The sequence below is a fragment of the Haliotis asinina genome, chromosome 16 (genome assembly GCF_037392515.1).
Source record: "Haliotis asinina isolate JCU_RB_2024 chromosome 16, JCU_Hal_asi_v2, whole genome shotgun sequence".
Lineage (NCBI taxonomy): Eukaryota > Metazoa > Mollusca > Gastropoda > Lepetellida > Haliotidae > Haliotis > Haliotis asinina.
Window position 1 is genome coordinate 20,304,354 of NC_090295.1, and position 17,954 is coordinate 20,322,307.

General features: G+C 37.2%; 1 protein-coding gene across 1 annotated transcript; it reads right to left on the reverse strand.

Annotated features, from left to right (window-relative positions):
• Positions 1-293: 293 nt before the first annotated feature.
• LOC137267597 (myeloid leukemia factor 1-like) lies at positions 294-17,708 on the reverse strand. The gene is given in 7 exon segments (XM_067802088.1): positions 294-2,963; positions 3,514-3,701; positions 5,127-5,286; positions 5,870-6,004; positions 6,425-6,659; positions 17,555-17,670; positions 17,673-17,708. Coding segments are annotated over 6 exon segments (849 nt in total). The 3' UTR covers positions 294-2,963; positions 3,514-3,534.
• Positions 17,709-17,954: the final 246 nt, after the last annotated feature.

The window sequence follows — 17,954 nt, forward strand, 5'->3', positions numbered from 1 at the left end:
TAATACATGTATACAAAATACATATGCACAAATAAATACTTGACTGATAATTTCCATGGACAGAATCAACACTGGGGACTGTCTTAGAGGACAAAGATGACATCAAGCTGTAAATATGCATCATGTAAACTTGCTGTTCCGCGTTGAACTGAAATTCTGTCATACAGAGTTGATACTAAAATTGCTCAGTTTCAGCATTGTAAAACAAAATTAGACGTCCCTAGTTCTTTTATCTATGACCCTGAACATAAACTGAGCACTACTGTAGACTAGGGCAGACTGGACAGACTCAATTCACAAACAAATTTTATTCAAAATGTACACAACATTTAGTTATAATGTCTCTAAGTATGTACAAAATATCATAAAAAGATCTGATGTTCCAAAATATATTCAGGAAACATCACCATATAAATTCTGTAACTACTACATACATTGACATTTAATAGAAAATTTTATCAGGCTGAGAGAGAATTCCATCAAATGGTTGTCAGGTATCAAAACCAACCCATGCAGGCCAGGGGCCTTTGAAAATGAATCATTCACATTTTCGTCCAGAATGCAGAAACAAGTTTGACAACCAGCAATATTGGTCTCCTCGCCTCATAAACTGCGTCACAAAATTAAAATGGATCAATATTGGTGCTATGATTAAGAACAGAATTATCCAATTATTTCTGGTTTAATATGAAGGATTATCAAAGTGGTGTTTTTCACTGGAAAAGAATCGGTAACATGGATTTTGTGGAATGACAAGTTGTAAGCAGTGTAGGAAAGACAGACCGCCCCAGCGTCTGAGATGGGTGAATGTTGTGAAGGACAGGTTGAAAAAAATCTAGTCCATTCACATGTCGAGTCAGTTTTAGCAAACCAAAGACATATATATAATGATTATAACCTTTTTGAATATTGCAAAAGGATACTAGAATAATCAAACAGATAAAATTTATCGCCAACAAAATCAATGAGATGGGTTGCTGTGTAAGAACAGAGTTCTCTCCCTTAAGTTTCTTGAAAACGAGATTAGACAGAAAGTGGAGTACATGCTAGATTTTGGCAGGACTGGACTGGTAAAAATTTGACCAGGTACAACTGTGAACAGGCTAGATTTTATACATCTTTCCTACACTGTTGTAACTAAGGCAGAAAAACATTTTTGTGACTTTAATTAAATATTTGGTTTATTGTAATGTCAGTATAAATGACAATGTGCATGATGGTGATGATTATGATTATCTCGACTGCAGTAACACTGATTTTGATGGCATGCTGACAACTCACAAATTCTCAAGCTCTCTGACATCTCTAAAGTCTAAAGACTTAAATCAGTAAATAACATGTGACAAGAAATATATAAATGCATTATTTTGTTACAACTGAAGTACTAGACATCATATAATCTGGCACATCGTTTCGGAGAGAAATCATTCTGTAATTCTTTGAATATTTCATCATTCAACATGTTCAAGTACATCACTTATCATTTACTCCAAGCTTTAATGTATTTTGCTGCTGCATTTCATGCAGTGTTTCAGTAGGGATGTCACTGATTGGAAACATTAATACTTATATGAACCAAAAAGTAAGATAGATCAACTGAAAATGAAGAGAATTCTTTTCCAGGCCTGCACTTAATAAATTTTTGGTCCATATGAACCGTATCATCCACTAAAACTTAAATCTAACAAGCTTTTCAGAGGCAATGAATTATTAATTTAGTATCAATATTCATCAGTGTGTATTGATACGTTTCAGTGATTAACACGTATCGATACAAATATCTCTGAATATCGGAAATGTCAAATGAAAGCTATGTATATGTGAGCATAAAGTGATTTATGATCTGATCTTCATAAAATAATTTTTTTTAAAATCATCCCACTTATACTTGTTCTCTAAAAACTTTCAACACTTAACCTGATTAAGGACAAATCCATTCAACTGCTTCAAAACCAAGGTAAATATAAACGACATATACCATTACAACCCTACCACACAACAATATGACAATGAATACCACTCCCATGATTCCACAAAACTGGAATCTTCAAAAACATTCATAAATGGGAAAAGTGCTTATCTGTTTACAGTGCTGTAATCCTCATCATCGAAAGTCGAATGTTGTCAGTAGGATAAACCAGCTCTGTAGAGAGAGACAATCTGACTCAGTGCCTCTGACACAACGATTTCATTGATGAAGCCACCTTAATTTGTTTACAGGATATTCTAAACAAAAACAGCATTTCCTTGAAACAAGCGGAATTGTGGAAAGGCACCACCTTTGAAAGCTTTTCAATAAACGAATGATAATATTCTGAGAGAATAATGTCAAAAATTATCAACAAATGATAATTTCTTACTTTTGTCAACACAGATGCTGCTGTACTTTTCCAACATTCTCACAAATCTAACAAATTGCTGCAGTGTAAATGTCAAAGAATGCTAAATGTGAATTATTCAAAAGCTTTAACTTGAATCACACAGAAAATAATTAATAAAGTGAATCATTCACAGAATTCTGCAAAACTAACAATGAACAGATATTCATACTTTATAGAACACTACAAATGTGTCAGCTGTGATTCCGACACAATGTGTAACTCAAAATATTGAAATGGGAAACACACACAGAATTCTGCAGTTTGAATCACATTAAAAATCCTAAAAATGTGAATCACACATGGAACTCCATTCATGTGATCAGGAATGTGTTGTAAGCAAAACGTTTTCATTTTTTTTTCATCATACAGTGAAAGGTGGATTCACCAGGAGAAAACACTTGTCAGTTCTTAAGCAAAGATCAGCACTCTAAAGTGACATGAGGTCAGTTGATTGCCAATGATTCTAGAAACACAGGTGAGAGATTATCTCCACAATGCTGATAGTACTGTGTGCACACAGGTATAAACAGGATCAACCAAGCCTCAGAGAAATTCACTCAGGCTCAGGCATCCACTCACAATCTGAAACAACAACAAAAAAAAAAGACTAAATAAAACAAATGAATCAGTCACAAAAATGTGTTAAAAACTCAGCCACAATCTTGAAAGATTTCTGTTGGATGCTGTATTGAGACCAGATTCACACCAGAATTAAAATCATATACTGTTTTGAGCTATACATAGGAGCACTAAGATGTCCGACAAAAACTCCACAAACATAACAATTCTGGCCATATCACCCCTATGCATGTGTGAGTCTAGTTTCACGGCACACTCAGCAATATTCCAGTTGTATGGCAACAGTCTGTTAATTATTGAGTTTGGACCTGACAATCCACTGATCAACAGCATGAGCATCGATCAACACGACTGGGATACGATATATGTCAACCAAGTCAGCAAGCCTAACCAGTTAAGTGAACTCTGATGACAAGCATGGGTTAATGAAGATCAATTCTAACCTGGATCTTCATTGGCCCATCCCATGAAAACATGGAGTTACATAGAGATGATTCTGTCCCATAAATTAATGACACAACAGAATACACCATCAACACAAAATTCCAAGTACCTGCTATATAACATAAAGACATTATTCCCGATCTCTGCGAACCCTTGGTCGAGGTTCAGGTAGTGCTGCCATCTGACGGCCAGTCCTCACATTGCCGATGGGATTGTGCCGAGCACGGCGGTGATCCATTCCTCGTGCCATGTGACGTGTCTTCTCTTGCCATTCGCGATCAAAGTTGGGAGCGTCCTCTGTAAACATGACAAGAGTCCATCACAGTGAAGAAAAGAAACCATCATGAGTAAAGTATAAAGGGTTAAGAATACCTCTTCCCCCCTCCCATCGGTTCTATAAGGCTGCAATGAACACACTGTGGTGAATTTGATATGTATTGCAAATATTGGGTAACGAATACAAATGACTCATGAATACAATATTGTAGTTAAGTGATTGATGCACAGTATGGAACCCCCTAGTTGACCGTCTACTTGTAATAACCAGTGACTCAAATTTGGTGTGTAATAGACTAGTAGTTATAGTCCACATTTCCATGTGAAGCCTTTTCAAACCAAACTGACTTGCACTACTGCAAGGTTAGTACATATTCCATTCTTGCATTTCTCACTCTGAAGAAGGACATAAGGGCTTAAGTAAAACATGCTCGGTCAAAAAAATGTAAATATTTATTCATAACTGGCTCTGGTGACTATTAATAATGAACTGAATTCATGAAGGGTTACGGTTTGACTCACCAAATATGCAAGTGTATTGTAACAGCCTTTCTGTTTTACCATTTTTCCAGCAATGTCACCGTGGGGTATACCAGATATGGGCTTCACACTTAGTATTATTCCTAGTACTTAGGATCATCAAAACCCTGTCTTTGACATGACAAGCAACTTGGCAACCCAACTGACTAGGGTGAAACAGTATATTAATATCAGCAATAGTATTCATAACGGTATTAGTGGAACTATGGTATTTTGCCTTTGGTTTGGTATACTGTAATGTAATCCTAAAATTCGTTTTTCAGTTTTCGTACCATTTTTCCATCCAGTCAAAAAATGAGAAATTTGTTCAATCAAAATAACAAAGAATATGATTATTTCTTTTCTCTGTGTTATTAAACAATGTAAAGTTTGGCTCTTGTGGACCGTATCTCACATACTGAAACAGACTGAACCGAAAACCTTGTATCACAATATGCAACACTTCCACCCCTAACAATGATCAACAGACAGGAATTTACCCGGAGTCCTGTATTTGAGGGTCCCTGGGACTCTTGCTCTTAATTTTCAGGAGTCCCAGAGACATAAATATTATTATTATTGTTATTGCACTGTGCATCATGATCATCACAGTAATGAAACTGGAAATGATATCATAACCTAGCTAGTTGTAGACTCAAAGAGAACTTATTGTTATCTGATCACATTTTTTAAAAAAAGTATTTTGACTTCTTCTGCATCTTTGTGGGTATGCTAATCTATTACGTTGCATCTGTTGTCAATTTTTATGCGTACAGGATGTAGCAATTTGCATCCTGTAAGTCCCTTATCCGATGATATGAGTAATAATGCTGTCAGACTTAGATGGCCTGTAATCAACCACCAAGCAATCACTGTTTCCAGTAAGCAGCGTCCAGATTCACCTCAAGAGAAAAGGTAACAACCTACCCTCCTCCAGGTTGATGAATTCTTGGTTTTCATTCCTATCACCAGTACGCCTGTTTTGTGACCTCTCGATGATGTGGGCGCGGTCATTGATGTGATGACCAATGGCTATCTTCTCAAGTCCTGACTCTGAGTCACGCACCGTGCGTCTTGTTTCTTTCACCTGCAATACCATCATACACATGTATTCACCTTTACAAGTCAGCACTCATGGTACGGAGTCAAGAGCACACTTTTTTGTCTAAATGTTCAAATCTACTAGATGCTGAAAGGAAAAATATACTGAATACCAAAAGAAATGCAATTTCCGAAAAAAATTAATGTCATAAAAGTAAGTCTTCATGTTTGTATCTTCTGTTTAAATCAAAAACAAAAACAATTTTTTTTTTTACTGTTCCGTATGTTTACATGACAGATATATACCCCAGTAAGAAAGACATTTGGTTTTTTCCATTTGTCATATGTGAAGACTGGGTTGATGACTGAAGATAAATTCCTGCCCACATTTTCATGTGTGTGCATCAATTCTGCGATGCTGAAAGGAAATATATTCTCATAACAGAGGTATAGCCCCAGTAAGAAAGATATTTGGTTTCTATCATGTCTATATTTTCCATTTGTCACACATGAAGCCTGGGCAGCTGAAGATCAATTACAGCCTATATTTTCATGAGTGCACATCCAGCTAGTGCCATATTAACTCAAGAGATAGTGAGAGCATTTTCAGTATTTGTGACAGTACCCACCCCGCCTGGTGCCTGTCGTGTGGATGAAGTTGCCTGGTAAACCTGTGGTGCCTGCCCTTGACCACTGTTGCTGACCTGTACATATGATGACTGAGTGAACATGTGGCTGTTGGGAGAGGCCACTGCTGTCTGACCCTGGAACAGATAAACGTAATGCAAATACTGAATAATATATACTGTAAATCATGAAAATAATCTGTCACAAATTTAATGCAAATGTGGGTCTAGTGGATCTAGTTTAAAATGCGTTATGAAATAATGGTGAGCTCAGGTACAAGTAGTTTAATGTTAGAAGTTGTTCATTTTCTTTACACACATTATTTACCAAAACACCTTGATTACGTTTTGTATTGATAAGTTCTCAAAAGAAGGTATGTTCAAACTGAAATGATGATGCAAGCAGAGTACAGACACATTTTTCACATTAACAAAACCCTTCCATTAATTTCATAATTTACAGCAATGGACAAATTTATTACTAGTCTTTGCAAGCCATGTAGTCGCTATGGCAACCATGTTGAAATGAACTCAAGTTCCAAAACGAGAAACACTTACAAATGATCTGTGCATATCGTCCATCATTTTGCGCATGTTCCGGAACATATCCCCAAATCCAAAGTCGGCAGCTCCAAACATTCCGAAGGGAACCATATCTCTGTTACTTCTGCGTTGCTGGTGTTGGTGTCTGCGGGAATGAGGGTGGACCTGGGCTGGCTCCAGCATGTTGTGATGATGCATTGTGGGGAAGTTCATCAACTGTTGCATCTGCTGCATGTGCTGACGATGGCCACTGTCAAGAAAACAATCTCTCATAACATTCAGATTTCCTTACATTTCGTTTTCTTAGCTTTAAATGTTAAACATGAGCGAACACATCAATCACTGAGATACTGGAGGGCGACAACAGACCTGGACCACCCTGATCCATTTAGTCAGTGCCAATGGACATTGACTGCTGGTGATCTATTACATTTATATTAACCAAGAAACCCTACAGGGGTGGCTTGCTTTAGACTGACAGAATGTAAGTATTGTCACATGTACCTGGGATCAAAATTAGCTATTTCCATGATTAACAAAGTAAAACAACAAACATCCTAGCAGTCAAAACTCATGAATTCTGTCCTCAAGAGGCTCCATATCACGTGGACATACGTACGTACACGTAAGGTTGGGCCGGGCCGGGCTGTTACAGGTTACATTATCAAAAATTATCACCATGTTCATTAATAACAAATCATTTTAACTGGGTTTCACTGCCATCAACATAATCAATACTACAGTGACCTTTGTGAAATAATACATATCTCGCCCATGGAAGATATTGCAGTATAATATTTTCATGACATTTTTACTCCAGTGTAATACTGCTGGACGTATGACATCATACTGTAAACAACCTCTGTCACAATAGTATTAGATCTTACTTGACTTGTGGAAGAATGTGGAGAGTCATCACAGTATTGAAGAGTAATAAGCAGAATATTAAACAACCTTCCATTCTTATTGAACTCGTGAAAGTTAAGTATCAAACTCGTTTTCACTCATTTGACACCAAATCATTCACTACTTCTCTAATAAAATTGATATTGCACGGAAGGTCGTTTCGCATCCTCTGTGTGTGTACCTGTGTGAAAACACACATTGTATATCTCTAGTATCTGTACGGAAATATGTTCAAATGTTCATAGGTGAAGACATATATTAAACCAGGAAACACACTGTGACTGTGAAAACACACTGTGCCCATGTGGCAGTCACACTGTATGTATTTGTGTGAAACTCAACCTGATGAATACTACTATCCTGTTGTCTCTCGTTCATGAACAGCGTATGTTGGTCCTGGTTCTTCATTACTGCTGAACTATCTGAACCGACTGACCATTAGAACCTTGTGGTAAACACTCGGGTTAGGATGCCTTGACTTCCATAAGAATATAGTTCATGGGGTCTGCAATACCTATGTTGGTTAAACTTAAATGTAAAAAATCTTGTGTCGGCCAATCAATGAACAGCAAGCCAGAGTTTACCTTCGCGACATACTCTGCACTATTTCAAGTGACATCACAACAGGGATCATCAGAAATGAGTTTCAAGCATGGTACCTTTATCATGTTGTCAAACCTCGGCCTTTGATAATGCTTTATCCACTACCCTGCACCCCAAATATCCCAGTGTTTTTACATTAATATTTGATTATGCAACCACTCTGCTATGTACGACACACTTCATCAGCGTTTCTATGGCATCACCATTGATTATAAGTAATGACATGGCATTGTATGCATGATGGCGAATATTGCAGATAAATGTCAGTGTCATGTGGTGCAAACCATTAGCAGTGCCTCAGAAATCATTGTTATTCACAGCATTACCCAAAGTAGACAATGCAGGGCAATACAGACACAATGACAGTCACATGCAAAGGCGTGTACATCGAGAGAAGTGAAAGTCTGGAGCAGTAATCCTGTATAAATACACAGATCCAGTCATTAAATATGACCTGTGAAGGTCTGGAGTAGAATTGGCCTTCAGCAACCCATGCTTGCCATATGTTTGTCGTAAGAGGCGACTAATGGGATCGGGTGGTCAGGTTCACTGACTTGGTTGTCTCGTCATTGGTTCACAATTGCGCAGATTGATGCTCATGCTGTTGATCACTGGATTGTCTGATCCAGGCTCAATTATTTACAGACTGACACCATGTGGCTGGAATATTGCTGAGTACGGCTTAAAACTAAACTAACTCACTAAATATGATATATCTGACACTTGAAGACATTACTATTTTTCAAAACCTCACAACTTTCTAAACCAATGTATCTTATGTATCAGCATGTTATTTCAAGTCAAAATTGTAAAACATGAAATACGAGAATATACAGAGTAATTTCATCTGTATGTGGTGGACAGGGGATTGTGAGGTGTCACTGCTCTGATCACACACCAAGTGTCAAACAAACAAGTGTAAATGCTTCAAATCCAAATTGAAGTCCAACAGTTGCTGCCACAATAGATAAAAATAAGTAATGTTGAAAGTATGATTAACTTTTGTAGATTAAGGTAATAACATGATTGAGGGAAATTTCATGAAATGACTGAAGCATATTGTTTTTTGTTGCGAAAAGTGACTTGGCAATCCGACTGTAACATTTATATCATGTATGGATATCAGGCAGCACGGTTCTGATGGTCAGAATGACATAACATCAACAATTACTCTAGGGATTGTACACAGTCACATTCCTTGTCTCCTAGCTACCGCTCATTAACTCTTCAAACCTTCCATCATGTTGACCTACTGTAACACACACAACTTGTATTATGATAAAGTTATAGAGTACTATCAACATGATCAAGAATGTACCAGAATGAGCTGAAACGCAGCTATCTGGCAACATTCCAGCTAAGCCGGGTGGCATGTAAACAATCGAGTCTGGACTAGGCAAATCACTGCAGAGAGAATCTACCAGGACCAGCTGTGATACTGTTCGCTATCTGGCAATATTCCAGCTACGCCAGGGTGGCCTGTAAACAATCGAGTCTGGACCAGGCAAATCACTGTGTAGAGAATCTACCTGAATCAGCTTTGACAGAGTTAACTTTCTGGCAATATTCCAGCTACTTCGGGGTGGCCTGTGATCAATGGAATCTGGACTAGCCAACTCAGAGGTGGACAGCATACCCATTATTCAAACTTCAAGTGAAATAATGCATCCTTGTCATGTTTCTTGTGTTGCAGCCATAATGATGTCTAAAGTTGAGCACAATCATTTTATTCAAATACCACTGAAGGAAACATCAACACTCTTCAAGTACGATTTAAAATATTTAAAACCACACAATAAAATTCCAGTTGGATACTGTATCGAAAACAAAAAAAAATGTTGAAACAACAAGACCATTATAACCACTGCTCATGCAAGATTTAGTTTTCTTAAAACAACATTTTGTCATCAATGCATGACTTTAGTCAAAAACCCAGCAAGACATCAGGGCTGGTAATTTCAAAATGTACCAGCCATAAAAACTAGAATGAAAACCACAAGACACCAAGATATGGTGAACTTACCTAGATGAATGGAACATTCAAAATTTTTACCAAGTCATCAGGCTCACTAGATGTAAATTAATATGATTAAGACCCTCTGTCAGAAATCAAGTCTGTCTTGTTATTTCATACAATGGTTGACTTAAACATAATGAATCCAATTGTTTTATGCCACACATAACAATATTCCACCTGTGTGACATCATGTCACACAATTCAAATATCACTCTGGAGCAAATGGTCAATGGGGGGAAATCTCTTCCTTACTCTGAACAATGGGATTTTCAGAAGAAATTATTGGATAGTTCTACACTATTACATAGTGTATGCATACATGTGTACTGAGAATTTTACCCCATGTTAATGTTTGAATGAGATATTCTGTATTTCAATTTTTCTTAAAATTCCCACATCCCTGCCCAAAATGATTCCTGTTCAAAGCTTGTTTTTGTGAGTAAAGATGCTAAAGCAAATGACACACAATCAGTCACTGTGCTCAACCATACAATCCATGAAGTTCTATATCTCTAATGACAAGCACAGGTTGTTTGGGAACACTTCTGCTACAGAATGATGAAACACATGAATCTCGTAACACATCATTAACCACTGCCTAGATACATATGTATCATGTAGTATAACATGGAAAACAACAAAGGTAATTGACACCTAACTGTACAAACTACAATATCAAAGTGACATGCATACACTATCAATTCACAGAACCTGACAACTCAACCCACTTACTACTGACGGCAAACGGCCATGATGGCCTTTAGACGAAGAGTCAATATCCATTCAGGTTTGTAATATGTAAGGGCATTACAAAAAAGAAGGGACGATAGTTTGACTTAGTTTGTTAGTTTGTTGTTTATGCTATACTCAGCAGTATTCCTGCTACTTGTCTGTAAATAATATGACATGATTGGAATACAATAACACGTCAAACATGTCACAGAGCAAGATTGTATGATCCCACTTGTCGTACTCATCATGATCACTGAACTGGCCATATTTCACACAATTCACATATCACAATTCTTACAGGAAATGAACAATTATTATGAAATAACACAAAGAGAATTCAACAAACATGACTGAACATGAAAATCAATTTCACATCAACTTCTGACATGGAATACTATCAAATGTCAAAAAAGAGCACATGATTGTACGAGGGAGAAACCCTTACCTAAGCAAGTTCATCAAACAAGACACTACAAGCCTGTGTCAATATTTGTACCTGTCTATCTCCCATCATAGGCCACTCCTAGTTTTATACAAACCCGGTCATGCAGTGTAAGTGCAAGAAGATGCATACATTACTTAAGAGATCAATGATGCCTCACTCAACAACCTTACTTACTCGAACACAATGACTGTACACACACATTATAAACACAATGTAAGCACAACACTCACATTTCAATTGGCAGAATGTGACACGTGGCTCCTCATGAAAAACAAGTGATGTTCCTCAATCCAAAACAGAATATTGAGTGTCAAACTGTCTCAATAAAAAAACTAGGATGGTCTGTGACATAGAGGAACATACTTCCCATACTAAGCTACATTTCCCAATGATTTCATTCAGATTCACCTATGCGTCTTTCAAACCATTGAGCAGTTAGTACTCCTCGCCCCTGGGATGAATATGCTCACTGATGCATGTCTGGCACAGAGCAGCCACTCAGACACCGTGGAAATATATTATGCCGAGGTCAAACAGGATGTGTGATGATGTGCGGCTTAAAAGTAGTTCATAGTATAAGCCTTGGCACAATGATAGTCACACTTTTCTGTTCACACATTGTCAGCTGGTGATGCCAAAAATAACATCCTTTTGTTGGTGAGAATGAGGTAAATGAGAACAGACAGTCTATAACCTGACCATGCTCACAGTCTGGTATTCATCTTGATCCTGTAATTACCTGCAATTGTACAAAATCCAACTTCTGTCTAAACCCTGTAGACAATGACTTCTTTAGTCTTATACTGTTGTTTTCTGCTGTGAGGTGTTCATGGAATGTGAAAATTAGGTTTCTGTCCAACTCATTTTACAACATATCACATGATAACATTCCATGACACATCTAAAATAACCATGACAGCTGTTACCATGACTACTATCAACATTCAACTTTTTGCCATCATTCACATTATCACGACATCATGAACGTGTACAAGAATAGAAATACATGGTGCAAAATGAAAGCAAAAGTGCTATTTTCTTTCTTCCTTCAGATTAAAGAAACAGGCTGAGTCACACACACAAAACTGAACGATTATGCAATCTTCTTTCCAGCATCTGGGTGACATGAAAATATTAATTAACTGTAATGGAAAGAAATAAGCTCTATAAGGCTAAACCAATTTAGGTGTTGTTTTGGCTCAACATTATTCCAGCAATATGCGGGAGTCCAAGATATACTGTTCTGTGATAGAGACATACTCAATCATATAAAATTCTGCAAAGCATGAAAAAAGCAATGATAATGAAAGCTTTTACCAGTTCTCGGTACAATTTGCTGTTTAATTCCAATCCATATGATGGAAAAGCAACTGGTACTTCAACGTGTGAAATGATACAAAAGCAGCTTTCAAAATACCTGCCTGCTCAACCCCAACCCTGGATGGGTTGTTTCCAACACGGGCTGATTCACTATCAACTGCCTGACAGTCAGGATAAAAATTACATGCATAAGTCAAGATATTTTGTGGACATGTACGTTTTGGTCAGGGCTGACAAGTTCATACCCTGACGAATACATAACAACATTATTATGATGACTCTTTTCACTGCATGATCATGATAACAGAAGCACTGTAGTCATGGCAATGGGCAAAATAATTACATCAATGAATAAATTAAAAATAACTGAAGAACTTCTGACAGAATTTTCCTTGTTTATGTTACCACACAAAGTTAACTATTCTGAAGTTGTCATTGCAAACTAAAGACACGTAGATTTGAAACTCAAATGATTTCCGTTCCATCAATAGCTTACTGCATCTATTGAACTGTCAGCAGTGATGCAGATCATGTTGACAACACTTCTGTCATTTTTTCATTCCAGCTGACAAAGAAATAATGTGGGGCAAACAATTTCAATGCATCAATAGTTCAAAACATATTTTCATTTCACATGATTATGGCTCGTGCAACAGCCCATCTGTCACTGATCAATGGTGATTGTAAAAAGTTAGAAACAGATGTAGGACAGATAAACAGTAGTGTATGTGCCAAGTGAATCTTCTTTTGAATCCAGTTGTGTACAAATATATTAGAATCAAAGCATGCAAAAACCTGTTCAAATGTGACAGCAGCCGAGTCTCACAAAAGTTGACTTTACCAATTAGCCCTGTTCAAATGCTAGTCTCCTACATGCTATATACTGACCTATATTGCTTTTCCTTCAAGCTCAGTCCCTACTGTTATACAATAGCTCTCAACGCAGTCTGTATCACAGTCTCTGATACTCAAAATTTTCTCTATGCCCGGCCCACACCACAATACTAAATCCCCAAATAAAGCAAGTCTAGATTTCCTCAGGTTCTCCTATCTCACTTCGGGCTCCATTTCAATTTAAAAGCAATTATTTGTTTCCATCAAACATACACATATTCGGGCACTAAGCATTGACCTAGCAGGTAGCGTTTGGTTCAGACTTTGACCATACCATTCCTAAATCAAAATCGACCTTGCAGAAGACAACTATAGTAATCCAAACAAAGCCATGTCCCAAAAAATTGAACTACTGTCAAAAAAATCCCAAATCAACATGTCTGCCTGCAAAAATAGAGCAGCTGTGAATGAAAATGCATTTGGTAATATCAAGAGAATATCACTGCATTGCTAACCAGAAATGGGATTGATAGCCCTAATTATTGTACCCATGATGAGAATCAAACCCATGTTTGGGGCATTATGGGCTAATACTTTAACCATGCTAACCACTTGGCTTGCCCAACTAGTATGCAGGAATAATTTGGTGGTCTAGATAAAAGAGACCTCCCCACTTACCTATCTTCATAATGCGTGGGTGTATTGCCTGTTGCAGTGATATATTAAAAAAATCCCTCTACACTGCAAGAGTGACAGATTAATGCAGGGAAAGTGAAAAACAAAGTGGTTAGCTGATGTGGGACAAGACAGCAAAATATAAGGCCAAGAATCAAATAAGAGCAGCAGTGAGACACAGGAGCAGCAGACTCAACAATAGCAGGCAGACAAACAGCAGCAAACTCAGACACAAGAGCAACAATCAGACAACAGCCAGAAGCAGCAGCCAGACTCAACAATAGCAGGCAGACAAACAGCAGCAAACTCAGACACAAGAGCAACAATCAGACAACAGCCAGAATCAGCACAAAGACAACAGCAGCAACCAGACTCAGCAGTATTCACTGACTCAGACAAGCAAGATGAAAGATTAGTGTTATGATAGATGTTAATCTTGTACTGTGAACAGTGTGATGTAAGCAACAGTTAGATTCTCTTCCTGTGAACTACCAAGACGAGTTCACTGAGATAAGCATGATAAGTGAGGAATAAAAATGAACAGGTGACAGAGTGATCATGTTGATGAGCACTTGGGAAGATATAGACTATCAGAGGAATGTTACAGCCTCAGGGGAACTGCAGTTTAACAACAGAAGTACATGAAGCGAGTCAAGTGTATTATTAATAGCAGCACAAACTCTCCTGTGGTTCAAGTTGGTTCAACTGTTAAGTTCACTTCTGTTTTCAGATTTATATTTACATCTATTTTCACTTGTTTGACTCACCATAGTCAAGATACAATAAAATTTCAGCTGAAGAGATTCTTAAATGTAAAATGAAATAAATGGAAAGTCCAAACACCCACAAACATAGTTTAATTGAACATTTTTCACAGAACAAACAGTCCTGGCTCCAGTCCCTCAACCCTTATTGTCAGAAGCTTGCTAATGCTCATAAGACATGTTGCTTTATCATGTTTAGAACTAATAGCAGACTCTCAATGTATCATGATCTGTACGATTCATGTTGGGATAGCAGAAGCTTGGTTTGTTTGTAATTGTATTCTAGGTGATAGTGAGAGAATGAGTTTAGTTTTCTGACGTACTCAGCAATATTCCAGCTCTATGGCCACAGTCTGTAAATAATGGGGTCTGGACCAGACTGAAGCGCAATAGGGTATCGTTATCTTCTTCTAAAACGTGCTAGTCATTATGTCATTCTCCTTGTAACTGTTGAATCAAATGTCCATCATACTTCCGGTAGAGTATTAGGTTAGATCAGGAAGTTAGGAAGTGTTTGTACATCTTTAAACTATATTTCCAGATATATTCATGCACACGCCCCATACTTGTTAGAATCGCCAAACAACATTTTTGGGCGCCGCCATCTTTGTTTACGAATCTGTGGCATGGTCACAAGGTCACTGCAGCAGGTGCATCTTGATTGTGACGTCATTGTAATTAAAGATAAAAGGGAGCCGCTGCATTTTTCTTGTGAGGCATAATAAGCAGCAAGGGACATTGAAGGAATTTAGATATGTTTGTAAACAAACTCACTCTACCAGGTTATCTTTCAGACTTTTAAATATTACACTCATGAGATCACATGCTGTAGGTCATACTTAGTCATATATATCGTGAAATAGCATACCCTGCTTGGTTTAACGTTACGAAACAATATAGTGATTAACAGCATGAGCATCGATCTAAGCAAATGGGCACCTTACTGAAGATCACTTCTAACCCGGACCTTCACACGTTTCTTGGTTTTCAAAAGTAATATTTACTCCAGGCGATTTATTAAAGCTATTTCAGCATTCCAGCATAATTTTCAGAAGTTTTCATACTCTCGTTGAATATAACATATAATAATGAATATAACAGTTGCATTGGTTGCTAAATATGAAAAATGAAGAATGTACCCGTTTATTCTGAATTTTATAGCTACTTGATAGATATCATTCTGGCACAATTTCAAAATGTACAAACATTTGTTTCAAAAAATGAATAAAACAGTTGCGCTAAATATGAAATACACTTACTGAAAGGTGTACCTCATCATTCTTAATTTCCATGGTCCTTGATAGATATGTATGGTTTGTTACAATGTATATGGAAGATGCCATATATTTGGGCTAAATTTTCAGGCTTCACTGCTGGATGTTTGGGTGAAAAATCATGAAATGGTAAACAAGGTGCACACCCAACAAACCAAACCAAAAATATACATGGACAAAATAAAAATGTAAACCACTTGGTGTAAATGCCAATGGTCATGGAACAGTCAGTAGTAGTGTTGCAGATTAATGCATATTAATGATCACTCAGAAAAAAATGTGAGCTGAACATGCAACTTATTCAATAAATTTCATCCAATGGGTAAAATCTGGAGCAAATTAATCAAGGCAAAAGGTCTGTCTTTTGACAAGGTCAATATTACTATTACTTGCAGTAAGTGTGAGCGATATTGTAACATCCAGTGTATGTGGTCCTGTGATGCAGTGTTGACATTAAAGAGGTGAATACAGTTGCTGTGTTTGCCCTAGACAAGAAAATTTAGGAGTCATCATGACTTCCTGGTGTCATGAAAGGGAGTCATGGACATGTTTAAGAGAGTCAACTTCAGTATGAAACTTTCAAAAAGTCATCAACAGTGATTGTTTAATAACAATAAAAAACAAAATAAAGCAGGTCAGGTATATAATCATCAGTTAACTGATAAACAATATACTAGGTAGTTTTAGACAACAGCAAGTTATAAGCTTAGAATATCTGAACTTACGGCCCAAAAGCACTGTATCAACAAAAATGCAAGCTTTCAAAAATTCACTGCATATTTCAGATAATTTGTGCGTCAAATATGCAGGTTTTCTAAATTTTTCTATACTCAATAATTATGTAATAATGTCATGTTATTTTGAAAATAAGTCAGCATTAATTTTAACACAATCACTGGAAACAGATATAATACTAAAAGCAGCATAGTGGAGATAAATTGCCTACATTAGATCAACCTTTAATGGCCTTGGAGCGTGTTGCTTGACGTTTTACATGACAAATAAGCATGTATAGTATTTCCATGTCAGCAATGGGTGGGAAAATACACAACTATGATAACCAGTTTCAGTATCAACACGTTCAGCAAAACAGACAAGAAGAACTTGATAGTAAACAACTAACAATTAGTAACATTGTTTTCCTGGTGAGATTTTACATGTTCATTTTAGGTATTATATTTAAAGAATAAATTAAATGATTTAACTGCCCAAAACGTGTTGCTTAAGCAGAGATCATATACCGGTATATGGTATCTGGCTTAAAACAGCATTAAGGGCGTCAGATGTTGACTTCTTGCTTGTGACTTGACCAAAAGCCTGTCTTGGGAGTGTACTGACACTTCTCTGAGGACACACGTTACATTTGAAATAGATAATTATACGTCTGACATCACTTTCAAACCTTGAGTGGTGTCCTAATGGGCTGTATTGGCTAAACAATGGGTAATATCTTACAGTACGTTGATCTACTAAGGAACACAATCAGATTTCGTCGACGGTCGAGATCATATGCAGGTGGTCGTAATTCCTGGCATACTGCTGAGCTTGTGTGGAATTATTGTTCACAATACTTACGCAAAGAATGGGTCGTCATCAAAGAATGATCCCCCGAGCATTTCGTCTCCTCTAGAACCGTCTGCTAGGACAACTAATACGGCTATTTCCACAATAAATGTTGCACTAGACTTCTCTTAGCGACCTTTTCGTGAACAAATTTGACAAGTGTCATCAAAACATGCGCAAAACGTCACAATTCTAGACCAATGAAATGCATTCTTATATCAATGAACTGTAGACGTTACAACGCTTTTAGCTACTGGGTAAATCACATCGTACGGAAATGTACATATATGGATGTTTCCGACACAACATTATCATCGGTATTTTCCGCCACTTCAAATCAGATTTTCAGGTTGGATCGATTAGAGTTTCAAAGCCCACGTGATAAAATGTCGACTATCGAGTCAATGGTTTT